This window comes from Chlorocebus sabaeus, chromosome 12 (assembly GCF_047675955.1).
Source record: "Chlorocebus sabaeus isolate Y175 chromosome 12, mChlSab1.0.hap1, whole genome shotgun sequence".
Lineage (NCBI taxonomy): Eukaryota > Metazoa > Chordata > Mammalia > Primates > Cercopithecidae > Chlorocebus > Chlorocebus sabaeus.
In genome coordinates this window covers 25,607,471-25,629,372 of record NC_132915.1, presented here as the reverse complement: position 1 = coordinate 25,629,372, position 21,902 = coordinate 25,607,471, and the positions used below count along the sequence as shown (strand labels likewise).

The 21,902-nt window shown below is 38.3% G+C and overlaps 1 protein-coding gene across 4 annotated transcripts in view; it reads left to right on the top strand.

Annotated features, from left to right (window-relative positions):
- Nucleotides 1–20,895, top strand: part of C12H9orf85 (chromosome 12 C9orf85 homolog) — a 73,224-nt gene extending 52,329 nt beyond the window's left edge. Inside the window, exons 3-4 of one of the 4 annotated variants that reach the window (XM_073021523.1) lie at nucleotides 4,289–4,402; nucleotides 12,557–20,895. In XM_073021523.1, coding sequence (XP_072877624.1) covers nucleotides 4,289–4,402; nucleotides 12,557–12,851 — 409 coding nt within the window. In that variant the 3' untranslated portion in view covers nucleotides 12,852–20,895. Of the gene's footprint in view, nucleotides 1–4,288; nucleotides 4,403–5,167; nucleotides 5,453–9,164; nucleotides 9,529–12,556 lie in introns of those variants that run through there. The other 3 variants (XM_037998488.2, XM_007969486.3, XM_037998489.2) reach the window with 3 other exon arrangements.
- The last annotated feature ends 1,007 nt before the right edge of the window (nucleotides 20,896–21,902 follow it).

Here is a 21,902-nt window from a genome sequence, read left to right as displayed (position 1 = left end):
GTGTTTGTTAAAGTGAACTAAAGATAGCCTGATAAGGACTCCCTATTTCTATATTTGAGTCATTGTGCATGAACTGCAACCTAATTTAATAGGTAGACAAGATTGAAAGCCTAACTTAGGAGTAGACACCTGTAACAATAGCTGAGTCTTGGCCAATCCCAGCAGCCATACTTCAACCATTCATACACTGCTGAATGTTCAAACTCTGTTCAAATAAGGCAAATACTAACCTGTAACCAATCCCAGCTGTTTCTGTACCTCCCTTCCTATTTCTGTACCTCCCTTCCTGTTTCTGTACTGCACTTTACTTTTTTTGTCTATAAATTTGTTCTGACCATGAGGCATGCCTGGAGTCTCTCTGAATCTGCTGTGATTCTGGGGGCTGCCTGATTCGTGAATCATATATTGCTCAATTAAACTCCTTTAAATGTAATTCTGCTGAAGTTTTTCTTTTAACGTGTGTATTGCATAAAGAAATGAAAAGAAGGCAAAACTATCATTATTTTGACCTTTCTGAAGTTTTCTTAGCAATGAACTCATAAAATACAATATAGCCATTTTTGAGGGAAATTTGGAAAAATTTATATTTAGGCGAATTTAAAATTTCTCCTTACCATTGTAGGGAGGTTTGAATTTTTCCCCTGAAGGTTTGGTAATTTAAATCTATAAAACAAACATAATACATAAATTAACAAGGGAAAAGGGCATACAAATTTTATTGTGTGCATACATGTGCACAGGAGTCATGAGTATAAAAAAAAACGCAGAGGCAAGGTGGTTAACACTTTTGTATCACCTTGAGATTACAGAAAGATTAGGGGGCTCAGATTTTGGCAAAGCAGGATATTGTGGAAAGACAGTTATGAGTGGGGGAGAGGAGAAACCTGGGCAAAGGCAGTCTTGTGATGCAGATGAAACTTCAGAGGTAGTAGCCTCACAGGGCCTCTGGTAAATGTTTCTGTCAGACCTGTAAAGTTTTAGAAATGAGTTGATCTTTCCTAGATCCAGACAAGGGCGGGCTTCAGAGGAAGCCTGTTTATATCTGTTGTTTACTTCACTTTGTTTCCTCTGCAGATGCAAATCATCCTCACAAAAGACAGCTTTGCTGGCTGTGTTTGCAGGCCTTCTAAACAGCCATCTCAAAATGTGCCAAAGAAGCATATTTTGGGGTGAAATATTTTGATTTTTTTCACCATGAATCTTATAAGAGAAAATACCCAGTAGTGATTGGAGAATTTATAAATGTTTTTTAAGATGTTTCAAAATACTTAATAAGTTGTGCCAACCTCTGGCTTGTTTTTTTCATTCTTTTAAGAGTGTGTTTTGAAGAGGAGACATTTTTTATTCTGATGAGGGTCCATCTAACAAATCATTCTTTCTAGATCATGGTTTTGTTGTTGTAGATAAGGTATCTTTGCCTAGCTGAGAGTCACAAATAGTTCTTCCTATGTTTTCTTCTAGAAGTTGTATAATTCTTGATTTTATGTTTGAATTTATGTTCTATTTCTTGTTAATTTTAGGGATAGTCAGTTTTTCCAACATTGTTTGTTGACAAGACTGTCTTTTCTCTATTCAGTTACCTTTCTACTATCTTGAAAATCAGTTGGTCATATATGTATGTGGGTCTATTTCTGGTCTTTATTCCATTGATCTGTGTGTCTGTCCTTTCACCAGTACTATACTGCCTTGTGATAAGTTTTGAAATCACGTAGTGAGAATTCTCCAACCTCATTTTTCATTTTCATAACTCTTTTGGCTGTTATAGTTTCTTTGCTTTTTCTTATAAAAAGTAATTAGTGATTGCTAGAAACATAAAAATACAGTTTATGTTTGTTTACTGACCCTATATATTGTGATTTTATTAAACTCACTGTTTATGTCCAGTACCTTTTAAAAAATAGATTCATTGGTATTTTCTATATAGACAATGATTTTTTCTTCTAAATAAAGACACTTATTTCTTCTTTCCAATCTCTATGACCTTTCTTTTTCTTTTTTTTTTTTTTTTTTTTTTGGCTGCTATTGCACTGCCTAGGACCTCCAATATGATGCTGAAAAGGAGTGGTGAGAGCAGATATTCTTGCCCTGTTTCTGATCTTATGGGGAAGGTATTCAGTCTTTCATCATTAAGTATGAAATTAGCTGTAGGTTCTTTGAGTTATCTGTTTTTAGGTTGAGAATGTTTCCTTCAGTTCATAGTTTACTGAGAGTTGTTGTTATAAACGGATGTTACATTTTTGTAGAGCTTTTTTCACATCTATTAACATCATCTTATGGTTTTTCTTAGAACATTGCTTTAGTGAATTATATTTATTGCCTTTGAATATATTGAATCAGCCTTGTATTCCCAGGATAAATCCACTTGGTGCATATATATATATATATATAGAGAGAGAGAGAGAGAGAGAGAGAGAGAGAGAACATGCGAGAGAGTGAGCAAGTGTGTGGCAAGATTTTTATGTATTGCTGGATTTGATTTGCTAACATTTTGTCATGGATTTTTCCATCTTTGTTCATTAGAAATACTCATCTGTCATTTTCTTGTTTGCTTTTTTTTTGTCTTGATGTTAGAGCCTTACCAAATGAGTTGAAAAATATTTATTCCTATTTGTTTTAAGGATTTGTGTATGATCACTATTATTTCTTAAATATTTGATAGAATTTATCAGTAAAGTCATTTGGGCCTGGAGTTTTCCAAAAAATATATAGTTTTTTTAGAGTTATGATTAAATTTTTCTTTAATAAATAGAGGAGTATTTATCTATTTCTTCTTCAGTGAGTTTTGATATTCTTTCTTTGCAAAACTTTGGCCATTTCTACAGAGTTATTGGATTTATATGCATAGAGTTAATACTAAAATTTTCACATTATTCTTTGTTTTTTGAGACAGAGTCTTGCTTTGTCATTTGTTAGAAATAAGTTTTCAGTGCCACAAAAGAAATAGCACTCGGACATAAATTTTCTCAGCAAGGCAATTTTACTTCTACAAAATGGTATGTTTCATGGATGGAGCAATGGCAAGAGCACACCTATATACATCTATTATGTCAGTACTGCACAGTCTGGGTTACTGTAGGTTTGTAGTGTGTTTTGAAATCAATACATGTGAATCTTTCCATTTTATTGTTCCTTTTCAAGATTGTTTTGCCTATTCTGGGTCCCTAGAATTTCTGTATGAACTTTAGGATTAGCTTGTCAATTTCTGCAAAAAAGCCAGCTGGAATTTTAATAGAGAGTTCGTTGAATCTGTAGATCAGTTTGGGGAGTATTGCGGTCTTCTCAATATTCTCAATATTAAGTTTCTCCCTTTTTTTTTTTTTTTTTTTTTTTTTGAGATGGAGTCTCACTCTGTTGCCCAGGCTGAAGTGCAGTGGCCTATCTCCCAGGCACGCCACCACACCCACCTAAGTTTTGTATTTTTAGTAGAGATGGGGTTTCACCATGTTGGCCAGGCTGGTCTCGAACTCCTGATCTCAGGTGATCCGCCCACCTCGGCCTCCCAAACTGGTGGGATTACAGGCCTGAGCACTGCTCCTGGCCTACAATATTAAGTCTTTTCATATAAAATATGGTATGTCTTTCCATATAGTTAGGTCTTTAGTTTCTTTCAGTGATGTTTTGTAATTTTCAGTGTATTGGTCTTGTACTTCTTTTATTGAATTTATTCCTTTATTCTTTTATAGATTGTTTATTGGTAGTGTATAGAAATACAGCTGAGTTTTGTATATTGATCTTGTTTTACCACATTTTTAATGACACTTAAAAAAAAATCCAGCAGTTTTATTCTGCAGCTGTAAACTGTTATCTAGAAATGCGATATAATTAATTTAGAGTGACATAAGATAAACACCTGAAATTGAAATCTAGGAGTTTTGATTGTTAGGCTGTTGTTGTTGTTGTTGTTTTCTGAAACAGTGTCTCACTCTGTCACCCAGATTGGAGTGCAGTGGTGCGAACTCGACTCCTTCAACCTCCACCTCCAGGGTTCAAGCAATTCTCCTGCCTCAGCCTCCTGAGTAGCTGGGATTATAGGCATGAGCCACCACGCCCAGCTAATTTTTTGTATTTTTAGTAGAGACGGGGTTTTGCCATCTTGGCCAGGCTGGTCTCAAACTCCTGACCTCATGATCTGCCTGCCTCGACCTCCCAAAGTGCTGGGATTACAGGCGTGAGCCACCACGCCCAGTCTTGTTAGGCTTTTTAACTATACATTTAGACACATCCTCTTATTTTACCAAATAAGTCTGAAATAAATATAAATAAATTAACATTTTGTTTTTTATTTTAGTGTTAAATGTTTACAAAAGACAGTGAAGGATTCTTATCACATAATGTGTAGACCATGTGCCTGTGAACTTGAAGTTTGCGCAAAATGTGGAAAGAAAGAAGACATTGTTATTTCGTGAGTGTTTCCTTTTATGTTTGACGTTTACTCTTAGTGATTGACACATGAATTTCTTTTAAGAGATGATCCATAACTCTTAGACTTAAGTTGCATGTCAAACTTATATAGACTTTTAAAATTATTTTTCTATCATTACAGTAAAAGTGAAACTTTATATTTTTAAGAAAACAAAATACTTATTTGTGAAATTCATACTCACTACAAAAGAATTACGCATTATGTAACTTTTCTTTTAATAGATATCATGTATTAATTTTTTTTGAGCCCACTTTAGTGACAATAGTGTTATAATTGGTTGGATCTCGAGTTAGTGTTCAAGGATTTTTTTTTTTTTTTTTTTTTTTTTTGAGACAGAGTTTCGCTGTTGTTGTCCAGGCTGGAGTGCAATGGCATGATCTCGCCTCACTGCAACCTCCACCTCCCAAGTTCAAGCGATTCTCCTGCCTCAGCCTCCCAAGTACTTGGGATTACAGGCTTGTACCACCACGCCCAGCTGATTTTGTATTTTTAGTAGAGATGGGGTTTCGCCACGTTGGCCAGGCTGGTTTCGACCCTCTGACCTCAGGTGATCCGCCTGCCTCGGCCTCCCAAAGTGCTGGGATTACAGGCATGAACCACCACTCCTGGTTGGATCTTTTTCTTTATACATACTTCATTAGGTTCTTGTTAATCAAGAAATGTAGTGGTAAAAGTCTTTTCAATCTACATGGTTAAATAGTGAAAGCCTGAGAAATAAATAGAAACTTTTTCTTTCATCTTTAGGTTGAATAAAGAAACAGAAAAAATAGAACATACTGAAAATAATCTAAGTTCCAACCATAGAAGAAGCTGCAGAAGAAATGAAGAAAGTGATGATGATTTAGATTTTGATATTGATTTAGAAGACACAGGAGGAGACCTTCAAATGAATTAATATCACTGTATTAAAAGTCAGCCGGGCACAGTGGCTCACGCCTGTATCCCAGCACTTTGGGAGGCCAAGACAGGCTACACTCCAGCCTGGGTGACAGAGCGAGACTCTGTCTCAAAAAAAAAAAAAAAAGTAAATTTAAGAATGTGAAATTCTGACCACCTTTGGCTTTGAGTATTTTCCAAAAGATACTGTGAAATCCTAATGAGGAAATCAGAAAAAGCTATGGAAAAATAGACGAATTTCATACAGGAACAATGTAAATTGTGTATATTACTTAATACCAAACTAAACAAGATTCAGAATTGATGGTTGTATAAGAACTAGCTCATGTAAAAATAAGATGACATTATATTGCCTCAAAAATTGGTCCTCAGTAAGTGCCTTTTGATAAATGATCTCAAATAAATGACTCATAGCAAAAGCCGTCACTTATGTTTAAGTGTTACAAAGCAAAAGCAGTTTTTTCAAAATAATGTTTAACAAGCATATAGCAACTCTTCTTTGTAATTTTTTTTTTTTTTTTTTTTTGAGACGGAGTCTCACTGTTGCCCAGGCTGATGTGTAGTGGCGCGATCTCAGTTCACTGCAAGCTCTGCCTCCCGGGCTCACGCCATTCTCCTGCCTCAGCCTCCTGAGTAGTTGGGACTACAGGCGCCCGCCACCACGCCCGGCTAATTTTTTATATTTTTAGTAGAGACAGGGTTTCACCATGTTAGCCAGGATGGTCTCGATCTCCTGACCTTGTGATCCGCCCGCCTCGGCCTCCCAAAGTGCTGGGATTACAGGCGTGAGCCACCACGCCCGGCCCTCTTCTTTGTATTTTTATATATCTCATCACATTTGGACCTTTTTTCTTTTGTGAAATGTACATACAGAAAAAGTGCATATAATTTATACACTTTATAATAAACTTATGCATTTTTTATAATAAATAATTATAGAGGAAAGCTCATGCATTTACACACCTAGATGAGGAAACTGCCAGCATCAGGATACCCTAGCAAGCCTCTCCCTCAGCAAAGGTTCATCTTTCTTCCCAAAGTTGGTACTATTCTTCTGAATTTTGATCATTATTGTCTTAATTTTTTTACATCCATGTTTGTACTCCTAAACAATATAAATTAGCTTGGTCTTTTTTTTTTTTTTTTTTAACTCTTTTCTTTTAATTTTTTATATATTTTTTATTTTTTTTAGTTTTATTTATTTAATTACGTTTTTTTTTTGAGACAAGAGTTTTGCTCTTGGCGCACAGGCTGAAGTGCAATGGCATGATCTCGGCTCACTGCAACCTCCGCCTCCTGGGTTCAAGCGATTCTCCTGCCTCAGCCTCCCAAGTAGCTGGAATTATAGGTACCCACCACCATGCCCAGCTGATTTTTATATTCTAGTAGAGACAGAGTTTCACCATGTTGGCCAGGCTGGTCTCGAACTCCTGACCTCAGGTAATCCACCTGCCTTGGCCTCCCAAAGTGCTGGGATTACAGGTGTGAACCACCACACCAGTCCATATATTTTATTTTTTATTCTACTTTTTTTTTCTTTTTTTTGAGATGGAATCTCGCTCTATTGCCCAGGTAAAGTGCAGTGGCATGATCTCGGCTCACTGCAGCCTCCACCTCCCAGGTTCAAGAGATTCTCCTGCCTTAGCCTCCCTAGTAGCAGGGACTGCAGGCCTGCACCACCACGCCTGGCTAATTTTCCACAAGGTTTCACCATGTTGGCCAGGTGGTCTTGAACTCCTGGCCTCAAGTGATCCACCTGCCTTGGCCTCCCAAAGTGCTGGGATTACAGGCATGAGCCTCCGCATCTGGCCCGTAGTTTGTTTTTTCTCATGTTAAGAGACATTTGAGTTATCTCAAAATTTTCCTGTTACAACATACTAGCATGAACGTCGTTATATGTGTCTCTTGGTAGACCTGTGCATTTCTGTTAGATATATATCTAGCAGGGGTAGAGGGAATCGGGTCTATGCATCTTCATTTTTACTATGTAAAACCAAACTTCTCCAGAGAGATTTTATCCCCTTGTTCGTAGCAATGGATTAGAATTTCAGTGCTCTGCATCCTTTCTAACACTTGGTATCAGACTTTTTTGTGTGCAATAGTATTTCTTTGTCTTAATAATTTGTATTTCTAATTACAAATAAGATTGAGCCCCTCTTTGTGTTTATTGGCTATTTCACTTTTGATAATAGATGATATTAGGGAATAATTTAAGTGAAATGTTATTTTAGAAAACCATACTGAAATACTTAAGGATGTAATACTAATTTACTTAAAAATATTTCAGGATGAAAAAAGTGCAGACGTAGATAACGTTTCAGTGACATCAGAAAATATTACCTGGCAATACATCAAAAAATATTCAAGAACTCTGTCAACAAAAATATAAAATCTTATCAAGACATTAAAGAAAGTGGAGCCTGGGTGAGTTGGCTCACACCTGTAATCCCAGCACTTTGGGAGGCCAATGCAGGCAGATCATCTGAGGTCAGGAGTTTGAGACCAACCTGCCCAACATGGTGAAACCCCATGTCTACTAAAAATACAAAAACTAGTCAGGCGTGGCAGCAGGTGCCTGCAATCCCAGCTACTCGGGAGGCTGAGGCAGGAGAATCACTTGAACCCAATAAGCAAAGGTTGCAGTGAGCTGAGATCTCACCATTGCATTCCAGCCTGGGTGACAAGAGCAAGACTCTGTCACAGAAAAAAAAAAGAAAATGGAGACAAAAATGGATAGAAATACTGTCTTCACAATTTGAAAGTCTCAGTAGTCTAAACATATAGCCCAACTGAAAGAAATATTCTGTCCCGCTAGGCGCGTTGGCTCACGCCTGTAATCTCAGCACTTTTGGAGGCCAAGGTGGGTGGATCACTTGAGGTCGGGAGTTCGAGACCAGCCTGACCAACATGGAAAAACCCCGTCTCTACTAAAAATACGAAATTAGCCGGGCGTGGTGGCACATCCCTGTAATCCCAGCTAGTCCAGAGACTGAGGCAGGAGAATCACTTGAACCCAGGAGGCAGAGGTTGTGGTGAGCTGAGATGGTGCCATTGCACTCCAGGCTGGGGAACAAGAGTGAAACTCTGTCTAAAAAAAAAAGAAAGAAAAATTTTCTGCCCATAAATTTGTGTGGCTTTCCTTTTTTGCATATAAACTTATTTTCTGGACTATTTAACTTTTGTGATTAAGGAGTCAATTAAAGTCTTATTGCAGTTACCATAAATTCTTTCCCATGTGAATGAATGCTAATTCCTCAGGTGACTTCACCAGGAAAAGAATTTAACAAAGAGCATCACCTAGTGACATATATTAATGGCTGCATTTCATTCCTTAGTGCTAAGAAAGATTTTGTTTTTTAAGCAGACTTTATTATATTTTGTTCCTTTGCATATATTTTTAGGAATTAACCCTTCTAGTCTGAAAGCTGTTTGTATCATAACTCAACATACAGAAATAAGATGAAGGCTTTGTTTTGTTCTAATGAAATGAATCACTTTAATGTAGTGCATTGATTTGCTGCACCTTGATATCTGGCAGGAGGATATCAAGACTGCGTTCACATATTCTGAAATATTACAGTGCTTTATTATAGAAGTTCCAAAGCTCTGATCATAAAACTTATGTGAGAAGCTTTTAAAGAAAATTCTTATTCCTGGGATATTGTGGTTCATTTAGTCTGGAATATAGCCCAGGATTTTTTTTTTCCCAACTCCTCAGGTGATTCTGATCATCAGCTGTAACAAATACAATTAGCTGCACATGGCAAAAAGCCATTCCCATGCCTATTTACTTCTCTGCGTACTAGAAGATAGTACCCCCGTTGTCACGTTTTCTCTTTCACAGCCTCTCTTGCAACTAGGAGTAGCCAGCATATGAGGGGAATCTGCTGAGGCCTTCTGGGAAAGACTTACCTCACTGACAAGAAGAAAGCACTTATCTAACAGGCTGTTTCTACCTGAATATGATTGTGAGGAAACATGATGTCTAGAGCTTGCAGCCATCATAGGAACACCAAATGAGCTGCCGAGACAGTGATCCAGAGCCCTGACACTGTGAAGCTGCTGAACTAAAAGCCCTGGACTCACCCACCTCTGGAATTCTTGTAAGATAATTACATGTCTAGAGCTTTTTCAAGCACCCATGTCTGTTAAAAAAAAAAAAAAAAAGTTTTTAAATAAAGTTTCTTTTGTTGTTAAAAAAATGTTAATTACATGTCTAATTAGACATTTAATGCATAAGCTGTTGCTACTTAGAAATTCTGTTACTTTCAGCCAAAGGCATTCCCAGCTGATACCTCAGCAAGTTTTATAACCCTATTTTATAGCACTTACATGCTATGGCAAAAAGAGAAAGACCAGTGTATCAAAAAAAATGATTCATTAGTAATGAAGGCTTATCAAGGCTTATGCAGAATATTTGATTACATTCTGCAAAAGAAGAATTGATATACCATGTATACAAGATTATATATGTAAGACCTAAATCTTATATAAGATAGATCTTATACATATTATACTTTTATAATGTAAAATTAAAACTGTTAGATGTCACATTTATGCAAAGTTATAAATATTCCATGATCCTAAACTTTTTTTCTTAAGTGAAATTTATAACCATCTTAACTTTTAACACATCTTTGTCCCTTCCTTTTACCCCTCTTTCTAGGTCTTTTCCTTTCCTCATAACATTAGTCCTGTATTGAATGATTACCCTGTAATTGTGGCACAGAATTCTTTTCTCTCATGTTATTCAGATTTGTCAGCAATACTGAATGTTACAGGACCATTTTCCACAATTTTTACTGGCTACGCTGATGAAATATAGGGGGTATGTTGGAAGTGCTTACTCATCTCTATGCTAGTGAGTCCTACAATTTTGTCAATCATTATACGTACTGAAAAAAATCATACCTTCCCAAATCTCATACATAAGACTACTTAAGGAAGTAGTCTTTTCAAGGAATTAAACCACAATTATATATGCAGTTGCGTCTTTTATTTCTATATAACCTTAAAAATTAAGAAAAGTTTATAATCTAAAAATAGCTTCCTTACAAAGGAAATGCATTCTTTGCATTATCATAGAATGTTGTTTATAGTTGGTAGTTAATTGGTATTAATAAGGAGGGTTTAAAAATATATTGGTTGTGAAAACACAAATAGGACCTAAGTGCTCAGAAGTTAAGTGGTACAATATTTCATCAAAACTTGGTTTAGATAGTTCTGTAACCTCTAGCAATGTTAATTTGAAGTATATGGATTAAATTTTAATATTAAACATTTATATGTAAATCATTTGAATATTTTAAATGAACTTTTTTATTTTTTGAGACGGAGTTTCACTCTGTCACCCAGGCTGGAGTGCAGTGGTGTGATCTCGGCTCACTGAAATCTCTGCCTCCCAGGTTCAAGAGATTCTCCGCCCTCAGCCTCCCGAGTAGCTGGGATTACAGGCGCCCGCCACCATGCCCAGCTAATTTTTGTGTTTTCTAGTAGAGACAGGGTTTTGCAATGTTGGCCAGACTGGCCTCAAACTCCTGACCTTAGGTGATCTGCCTGCCTCAGCCTCCCAAAGTGCTGAGATTACAGGTATGAGCCACCGCGCCCAGTCACTTTTTTTCATTTTTAAAGTAAATCAAATGTCTTTGAATTCAACATAAGTTGTAACTAACATTTTTTAAAATATAGTTTTTTTAAAGATACCTTGAGCAAAAGAATCCAGACACAAGATATTATATACTTTATGGGCCCCTTTATGCAAAGTTCAGAAATCGTTTTAAGTAACTTACGGTGATAGACATCAGAATAGTGGTTGTCTTTGGGGAAGTGATATTGATTGGGAATGCGTATAAGGGGAAACTTCTGGAATGCTGGAATCATCTGTATCTTGATCCAGGTGGTGGCTACACAGGTACAGAAATATAAAATTCAGCACTTAAAATGTGTTTATTTTGGCTGGGCACGGTGACTTAGGCCTGTAATCCCAGCACTTTGGGAGGCCAAGGCGGGCAGATCTCGAGGTCAAGAGATGTAGACCTTCCTGGCCAACATAGTGAAACCCCATCTCTATTAAAAATATAAAAATTAGCTGGGCATGGTGGCACGTGCCTGTAGTCCCAGCTACTCAGGAGGCTGAGGCAAGAGAGTTGCTTGAACCCAGGAGGCGGAGGTTACAGGGAGCCGAGATCGCACTACTGCACTTTAGCCTGGCGACAGAGCGAGACTCCATCTCAAGGGAAAAAAAAATTGTTTATTTAGTTGTATATCAGTTTTACCTCAATTAAAAAGTAATAACACTTTTAAAAATAAATTAGTAGTGTATTGTTGTGAAATCCATGCCTTAAAATGAAACAACATAAATCTTGACTTAAGCAAGAGTAGTAGATAAAACCATTCTGAGGCAGAATGATCTGACTCTCACCGCTGTGACCCTGGGCTCATTTCTTTACCTTCATTAAGTTATGTTGTGTGTGCCTTTCTTTGAAAAATGAGGGCTGTAATTTCTACAGTGTAAAGTTCTTGTGAGTATTAAATATGTAGAAAACAGAGTAGGTACTCTCTTCATGATGTTTATAAACATTTCTTGATACTTTTTGGTTGAGACATTCCTTTCAAATCATCCTAGGTGGTTTTGTGGGTGTAGGAATCAGGTAAACTTGAAACTCTTGGATGGAAGTAAAAGAAAGAAACCTGGAGATAGAATTCCTATTACACTGAAAGAGCAGAAGCAAACCCCTCCAATGAAAACATTTATACAGGAAAGTCAGGCTTGCTATTCACAGTTTTTAATACTTGTTGAGTTATAGACCCTTAAATAATACCACCCATAAATGTGTGAGTGCAGTAGCAAGCGTTAGAAAAAATATTGACAGTAACAACTTTATAAACTGTCCATTGTTTCTTTGTCAAAACTGTAACTATTGCTAACTGTAATTGATATCACACACACACCAAGGAACTTGAGTAAAACAAGTGATCAAAAAATTGATATTTTAAAATTACAAAATTGAACTAAAAATGGAAAGTGAATTAGAAAAACATATTCCATTACACTGAACTTTTATTCAAATTCCAAATTTGCATTTTAAATTACAAATAAACTTTTAGCATAATTCAATATCACCTTACGTATTCCACTCTTTATTTTTACGTAATTGTTTAATATAGTTACAAATTTATTTGTGACAAATTCTTTTTCTTTTTCTTTTTTTTCTTTTTTTTTTTTTTTTTTTTGAGTTGGAATCTCACTCTGTCACCCAGGCTGGAGTGCAGTGACACAATCTCAGCTCACTGTAACCTCCACCTCCCAGGTTCAAGCGATTCTTCTGCCTCAGCCTTCAGAGTAGCTAGGATCACAGGCGTGTGCCACCATGCCCGGCTAATTTTTGTATTTTTAGTAGAGACGGGGTTTCACCATGTTGGCCAGGCTGGTCTCGAACTTCTGACTGCAAGTGATCCACCCAGCTCAGCCTTCCAAAGTTCTGGGATTACAGGTGTGAGCCATTGCACCTGGCCTATATTTTTTCTTTAATCTGTAAGAGTTATTTATTTCTTTTGTCATGATGAAGAAAAATCATAACATGGGAACAATGACCTAAATAACTGAAACAGGAAATGAATTGGCTCTGGGGAAATTGCTGTGACCAGCTGAGGTTAGAAAAGATGGTCCAGAACAGGACAAAACTGACATCCCTTAGCAGAGGATATTACAACATGTCCGCAAAGTCAGGAAACATAAAATAAAATGATTTTTAAAACTATGTTATTTACACTTCCAAACAGTATACGGTACTCAATATGTTTTCTGGCAAAGTACTCTAAATTTAAAGCAATAGGTCCAATTGTGACTCTGGAAAAACATATAACGAGTAATCTGGAAACACAGGGAGAATAGTATATTATATACTTCACCCAAAAACATTCTGAGCTTACTATTTAGAAATGCAACTGAACAGTTACACATTGTTTAAAAATAAGTTTCTCCTATGTTTCTCGTGTCTGCAACACTTGTGTCTGCCAGCTGACACAAGGCAGGTGCAGCATGAGTGGCTGCCAGTGGACAGTGACAAAAACAAGACTTACTGAAACAAACAAGTGTTTCATAAATAATTTGGAAACAATTTTGGAATCCCTTTCTTGGCCATGGAAATAGTACATTTCAGATTCTATTAATTGATTTATGTGTGGGAAATCCTCAACTGGTAATGCTGGAAATGCTTAATGATGCTATACTACTGTCCGTAAATGTGAGAGGACATCCTACAGTAATTGAAAATCCCAGAGGAAGCAAGCCACAGTGAGGAGCCAGGCTGTCTCTGCAGGGTCATTAACATTTGATACAAAGTTTACATTGTAGCTGTGTGGTTCCACAAGCAGGTACAACTGAAATGGGCCCTAAGGGATAGATTAGAAACAAATCAGGAATCCACAAAACAGCTCCATAGTATGTTTGGACCAGCATCTAACCAGTCCACCTTTGTATATTTTTCCAGTCATACAGCATCCTCTTTTTCTATGATCCACTTGTCAAGTAAATTTTGCCCACACATGGGACATGCTTCTAGTCCGAAAAATAAATCATGTTCTTCCCAGCTGTAAACTAATTGCAGAGATGAGTAAAAACATCATGGAATTGAACTTAAAGCAGCAATTTTGCTTTTCTTGGTTCACTGCTGCATTAAGGAGATGGAAACTTTGGAAGGAGTTTCAACTCAGGGATCACTGTCCCTTGAGTGAGACCCCACCTGTATGGAGGAGCTGGTGAATCTATATCTGCACTTAACATTGTTGGTAGACGGATTACTATATCTTGCTATTTATATACTATTTTGTATGTATTAGATGTGATTAGTTAAGTCCAAATTCAATTAAAATTATCACAGTATTCCTGAAATTATGTATTTCCTCAATTTATGCTTAAAGTTCAATTTAACTATCGTGGGGCTGTGATTTTTTTGCTGTTAAAAAGGAATTCTTGGCCTGGAAATGGTTGGGAATTACTGATAAAAATACCAGCCTTCATTGTGCTTTAAAGTCGGTTAAATTGTATGAAAGCTTTTTTCATAGTGATAATTGTCTCTATATTTTTAAAATGCTTTATTGAAGCATAATTTACATGCATGAGACTCACCAACTTTAAGTGTATAATTTAATGGTTTGGTAAATATACAAGCATTGTGCATTTATCATCACAATCCAGTTTTAGAACATTTTTATCATCCCAAAATGATCCCTCATGCTCATTTGTAGCCACTCCCCATTCCCACTCCCCAGCCCCAAGCAACTTAATCTTTGTGTGTCCATAAAATTGCCTCTTATAAACCTTTCATATAAATGACATCATAAAATATGTAGTCTTTGAGTCTAGCTCCATTCACCTCACATGACATTTCTGAAGCATGTCATGTACCCATAGTTCATCATTTTTTTTTTCTGAATAGTATTCCATTGTATGGACATATTAATTTTGTTTACCCCTTCAAATTTGGATTGTTTCCATTTTGGGCTATTATGAATGATACTGTTGTGAATATTTGCATGCAAAGTCTTTGTGTGGACATATGTTTTCATTTTTCTTGGATATATATACCTAACAGGGAGATTAGATTGCTGGATTGTGTGGTAAATTCATATTTAGTTTTTAAGGAATTACCAAATTTGTGGTAATGTCTGCACCCTTTTACAGTCCTAGAGCTTTGTGAGGACTCCACACTGAGGCGGCTCCAGATCCTCACCAACACTTGTAATTGTCAATGCATTTTCACTATTGTCATTCTAGTGTGTGTGAAGTCTCACTATGGTTTTAATTTGTATATTTCTTTCTTTCTTTTTTTTTTTTTTTGAGATGGAGTCTCACTCTGTTGCCCAGGCTGGAGTGCAGTGGCAGGATCTTGGCTCACCACAACCTCTGCCTCCCCGGGTCAAGCAATTCTCCTGCCTTAGCCTCTCGAGTAGCTGGGATTACAGGCACACACCACCATGCCCAGCTAATCTTTGTATTTTTAGTAGAGACGGGAGTTCACTATGTTGGCCAGGCCAGTGTCGAACTCCTCATGATCCGCCCACCTCAACCTCCCAAAGTGCTGGAATTACAGGTGTGAGCCATCACGCCTGGCCTAATTTGTATATTTCTAATGACTCATAATGTTGACTGAGCATCTTTTCTTTTCTTTTTTTTTTTTTTTTTTTTTTTTGAGATGGAATCTTGCTCTGTCACCCAGGCTGGAGTGCAGTGATGCCATTTCAGCTCGATGCAACCTCTGCCTCCCTGGTTCAAGTGATTCTCCTGCCTCAGCCTCCCAAGTAGCTGGGATTACAGGCACACACCACCATGCCCAGCTAATTTTTGTATTTTTCATAGAAACGGGTTTTCACCATATTGGCCAGGATGGTCTCCATCTACTGACCTCATGATCCGTCCACCTCAGCCTCCCAAAGTGCTGGGCTTACAGGCGTGAGCCACCGTGCCCGGCCGACTGAACATCTTTTCATGTGTTTATCAGCCAATCCTATATCTTCATTGGTGAAATGTCTGTTCAGATGTGTTGCCCATTTTAAAAATTGGGTTGTTTTCTTACCATTGAGTTATGAGTCTTTTATATATATTCTAGATACAAATCCTTTATCAGATATAATTTGGAAATATTTTCTTGCAGTCCGTAATGTGTTATACATCAATTTTAAGATATCCTTCACATTAAGAAACTAACAGTGTGGGTAATAATCCTGGTATTGACAGAGGTTTGGACTCCTGAAGCCTGAAAAACTATCTGCTGCCACGCCTGGGCACGTACTGCATCATTTACAAAAACTATAGAGCACCCGTTGTGTGTGCAGTTGTGATTGCTTATAGATTTTTAGAATTGGAAGGCATGTAAAGAGCATGTAGTCTGGTACATTGCCTCAGTAGGTAAGTCAGTATGAACTTATAAGAATTTTTGTCTTCTTCTGTATTGGGTTTATTGTGGGTATGTCCAACGTGACAGGGGAGGTAAGGGAAGTGGCATCCCCTGAGATTGTGATTGCAATGGCTTTCATCATCTTTAAGTGAACGTGAGATGCCAGTAATAGGATATATGTATATCTGTACTTGTGTCTCTCTGTGTATGTGAATAAATAAACATGCTGGAAGGAGGAGGCGATTCAATCAGGGACTTCGTAAAAGAAACAGAATAATAACTGGACCTTCCTTTAATGATGAAAACTGTTTATACAGCAAACCATCAAAGCCGAAATGTGAATTCTGGTATTAGTCTGATTTTTCCTAAGAAAATGTTGATGTAAGGACTGTAGTTGCAGAGGTTGTTTTAGTATATTCTAGACCCTCTTTGTTTTGTTCTGTTTGGCGTTTTCCCTCCTCAAGTTGCTCTTGTCCACCACTAGACTGGCTGCCTTTTATTCCATAGCAGACAGTCCTTAAGTCTTTGCATATGTCCTTATTCAAAAATTAATCTTCATCAGTTTTTTTTTCCTGCAGAAAACAGTTTTTAAATATCTTGCATAACTGTGCCCTGCACCTGCAATGTCTGGTTGATGCAGTTTCCTTTCTCTCTTCTCTGTTCCCATTGGTAGAATAAATCAGTTCCTTCTTGAATCCTGAGCCAGAAGTGTACTTTAGAATCATCTGTAACATGTATTTAAAATACAGATTGCCCAGCTCCCCGGGCAAAGCTCTCCTGCCATGTGACACCCTGATACAGTTCAGGGAGCCACTAAGGCAGGCCAAAATGGCTCAGCAGGCAAAGGTCCAAGCTGCCAGTTTATAGTGTCATTACAGCATGCTTAGCATAGCTAGGAGGACAGGCTCACACCCAGCCCCACAGCTGTTGCGCTACAGACTCAGGCACAGGGCTGTCTGAATGGCAGATGTGAGCCGCAACTGTTGGGGACAAGCCAGCCATATTTGGAAAAATCTTACTGTAAGGGGCAAGTGTGAGTGAGATTTAGGAGTCATGGGAAAATACGGCAACACAGTACATCTTGTGTTATGGGAGGGATGTGGAAGAAAGAGATAAACTACTGGCCAGAGTGTCTCCTGACTGGGTGACTTGCCGCCACATGGGCCAGGCAGGTTGCAGCAGCTCTGCCTTCAGGAGGTGACTGGAGGAGGGGAGGAGAGAGAGGCATGATGAAGACAGATGCACCCTTTCCTAAGCAGGGGTTAACGTTCAGGCTGCCGAAAGGAGCTCCACAGCCTGTTTCCCATCCCTCTTGTCCTTATCAATACTGGTCCTAATGTATGTGCTCTGCTTCCACTTTCTCAGGATGCTTACGTTTTTTGCAAATACATTTATGGAAAAGAGTTACCTCACCCACCTCTCCAAATATCTATTTGTTTTACATTTTTGTTGCGGGTGAGTGATCTCTTTACATAGCTTCAAATGGCATAACATTCAGGAGTATCTAAGCCTGGATATATCTGATGAGAGGAAAGTAATTGTGAGGCCTTTGTTCTAATTACAACTTTGTCACTATCTAACTCCATGACTCTAGCAAATTGCTTCAACGGTCTGGCCTGCAGTTTTTTTCTTGCGTTAAATAACAGACTTAGTCTAGATCGGTGGTTCTTATCATGTGGTTTCTGGACTAACAGCATCAGCATTACCTGGGAAGCTTGTTAGAAATGCAAATTCTTGGGCTCTGCCCTAGATCTACTGAAACATACTCTGTGGGCGGGGCCCAGCAATCTGTGTTTGAAACGCGATTCTGATAATTTGATAAAAGTTTGCAAAGCACTGGTCTAGATAAGTAGTTCTTAGCCTTGGCTGCACATTAAAATCATCTGGGCAACTTTTATAACCTACCAATCCTGGACTCTTCCTCTAAAGATTCTGATTTAAATGGTTTCAGATGGGGTCCATTGTTACGCGGTTATAGCAGACGTCTAGGTGCTATCTGAGCTCTTCAAAACTGAAAGTCAGTGTTTCCCAGTTGTAAATGCATACCCCTAGACCTGGCCTTCTCAAGCCACTAGGTATTGCTATAATAGAGAAGAAAAGGCATTTTCAAAACTGTCTTTGGATATGGATGAGGAAGAGGAAAATGTATTTCTTAACTTCTGATAAGAGATTATTTTGTTATTTTAATCTGAGTGCAATTTGCTAAATATTCATTTGCAACCCGTTACGCTTATTCAAAGAAATTAAATGCCCACAAATGACAGAAGGAATAAAGAATTGTGATATATATTTACAATAAAATACTCTTTAGCAATAAAAAGAAATAAACAAGTGATGCACGTTATAACATGGCTGAATCTCACAACATAATGAACCAGAAAGAAGTTCCTTTAAGTGAAAATCAAACACAGGTAAAACTAGTCTATGGTGATTGAGGTCAGGACAGTGATTAACCCTTGAGGGTAGGGTGGTGATAATTAGAAGAGAGCATAAGGGAACCTTCCAGAGTGCCACAAATGTTCTACTTCTTGATCTGGTGATAGTTATTTACATATACACACACTGCACATATATATACACTGAGCTATACTCTTAAATTTGCACACTTTACTGTATATGTTACTCGTTAGTAATAAAGATTTAGTTACTTGTTAGTAATAAAGATTTACAAAAAATAAAATGTAATCCTCAGGTGGTACCCCAGCCCATTGTCGCTTGGTATATATGCCATGTACCTTGGTATCTGTACCATCTGTGGTCACTAAAAGATGAACATAGCACTTTCATTTCATGTTGATATTAAGTTAAAATGTATGTATCAATGTCTATGATCCCAAATTGAGAAGGAAATGGCATGGTCTGTATTTATTTAAACATTTAGTTTGTTTTGAATATTTGTATGCTGGCAGGACCCACATTCTGCAGCAATACCCGTGGGTGATTGAATCTCTTCAAAACCATCTGCTATCTCTTCCTTACTCCTCAAATCTTGTAGTAGGATCTAAGAAATAAAACTGCCTGCTCTTTACTATCTGCAGAAAAAGACCTCACCCCTTCTCCTGTCAGTGACAGGAGGTCAAATGCATCCTAACAAATCAAGGTGACATTTAAAAAAACATCATTCTGTAGCAGGCAGAAACAAGTCCCTGCAAAATGCAATAAGCCACTGACTGTTTAAACAAGGCATATTAGAAAGGCATTCAGGGAAGAAAAATGTGTTAGGGAAATGAAAACCAGAGCCACTTAGCAGAATGCAGAAAAATCCTTTGGAAAGGGAGTCTTATCATAATAGATGGGAAATTACCATTCATCACTCAGCTATCACTTTAAAGCCACAGGCTGGATGATCTCACTTGAGGGAGCACATCTTAAGCACTGTTCATCAAAAGCACAGGCTGGACTGGCTGATGTCTACCTATGAAATCATTCAAAGAGAGCAGAAATCTTTGTTCAGTTCGGACTGTATTAAATGCTGTCAGTTTTACCTGATACTGTCTTTTGAAATGCTGTGCTCTGTGCCATTATGTTCCAGTTACTTTGATGTCATTCTGTTGGAGTTGGGTAGAATACGTAGGGCAGTTTTTGTTGTTGTTGTTGTTGTTGGGTAGAATACGTAGGGCAGTTTTGTTGTTGTTGTTGTTGTTGTTGTTGTTTTCAGATTTAAAAAAACGTTTTTAAGAGATGGGGTTTTGCTATGTTGCCCAGGCTGGACTCAAACTGCTAATTTGTGGGCTCAAGGGATCCTCCCACCTCAGCCTCCACGAGTAGCTGAGACTACAGGCACATGCCACCTGTTAACTTAAAAAAAAAAACACAAATCTACAAGTTTGGAAAGGTGAGGAGACTTTATTTCTTATAAGGAGTTATAGCTTGCAAGGTGGCATCCTGCAGGCTGGGAAGCACAGCCTCCAGGCAAGACCAGAGACAGGCACTTTGAAGGAGGAGGGATTGGGGTAAGAGCTTTATGATGAATGGGTTGGCTAAACATACATGTTCAACAGGCTACAGGAGGATTATAAATATTCATGAAGGTGGTCCTGACGCATGCATATTGAACAAACACATAGGTTATGTACAACCCATGTTCACTTTAGGGTGGAGACTTAACATTTAAATGTTAGACCCTATATGTACGTAACATTTAAAAATTAGGTCCTGTACATCAGAAGGTCTTTTCAGGACATGAATGCACACAAATGCACAACCTCTGTAAACCAGCCGGAACCGATCCATCAACGGTGTTCTTATCAGGGGAAAGTTGTTGAAACCAGTCTCTTGTCCAATCAAGGCTATAGTTGTGGCTGGTGCAACAGGGGTTCAGTTAGTCAGGGTTGCGTGAGCTGCAACTTTTTTTACTATTGCTTATCTCAAGACTAGCATTTGTTTAGCTGCTGGAGAAAAAGAAACCCCTTGTGGCAGTTAGAGCACAGTTTATCCTTTAAGTGTAGGAGTGCATGACTTAACTCTTGCCTGGCATAGCCTAGGTCCTGTTTGTAATTTGGTGTCTTGTTGCCACAAAGAGTCTGTTCTATCAATCTTATGATCTCTATTTTAACATTAATGCTGGGTGGTAATGGTGCCATGCTGTTACTAGCCCCAGGGTAATTATACCACGCTTAGTGAATTCCCTATGCCCTACTCATATCCCTGTAAATAGTGCCTTTATTAAACTCTCTTTAAGCTATCCAATTGGAGTATGTCATCTATTTATTTCTGGAATTTTTTTTTTCTTTTTCTTTTTTTTTTTTTTTTTTTTTTTTGAGATGGAATCTCGCTGTGTCACCCAGGCTGGAGTGCAGTGGCATGATCTCAGCTCATTGCAACCTCCGACTCCCTGGTTCAAGCAATTCTCCTGCCTCAGCCTCCCAAGTAGCTGGGATTACAGGCACCTGCCACCATGCCTGGCTAATTTTTGTATTTTTAGTAGAGATGGGGTTTCACCATCTTAGCCAGGCTGGTCTTGAACTCCTGACTTCATGATCCACCCATCTTTGCCTCCCAAAGTGCTGGGATTATAGGTGTGAGCCACCGCACCCAGCCTCTTTCTGGGATCTTGACTGACACAGAAATTGCTACTACAGGTGCTCCAGGAGAAAGACTCAGATTGGGAATCTTGGTTTGGACAGCCCGTTTACTCACTTGCCAGTGGTAAATGCAACACAGATAACCCCTGCCATAGGGCAGCATCATGGTTATTCACATTATCACTGTGTGGGCATGAAATGAAGAGCAGGAAGAGGACAAGGCATTAGGAGATCAAGTACTGTGGCGCTGACATTATGGTGATTAGTAATGATTACATAGACCATGGGACCACCTGGCTTCTTTGGACAGTGCGAGAAAGTATGTGAAGAATAAAGGAAAAATGGAACTGCGAGTTTGCAGTCGAGATTGTGAGTGGATAATCAGAAAGCCTGGGTGGCAGCTTTTGAAGGATGAAGTGTCTCCTCTCCTCACAGAGCAGATGACACTGTGGGCCACGTCCAGTTCCTAATGCTGAGCATTGTAACAACATTTATTTGGGTTGCACAACAACTTCACTAGGCCTTTTCTGCCAAGGGGAGGGCACTGGTAGAGGAGTGGAGCTTAAAACAGGGGTTGGATCAATGTGGGTAAAACAGAATTTTGAAACTCCTGACTCCCTTGGACTTCCCTAGCTATGGGAGGGAGCTCTGCCTTCACTG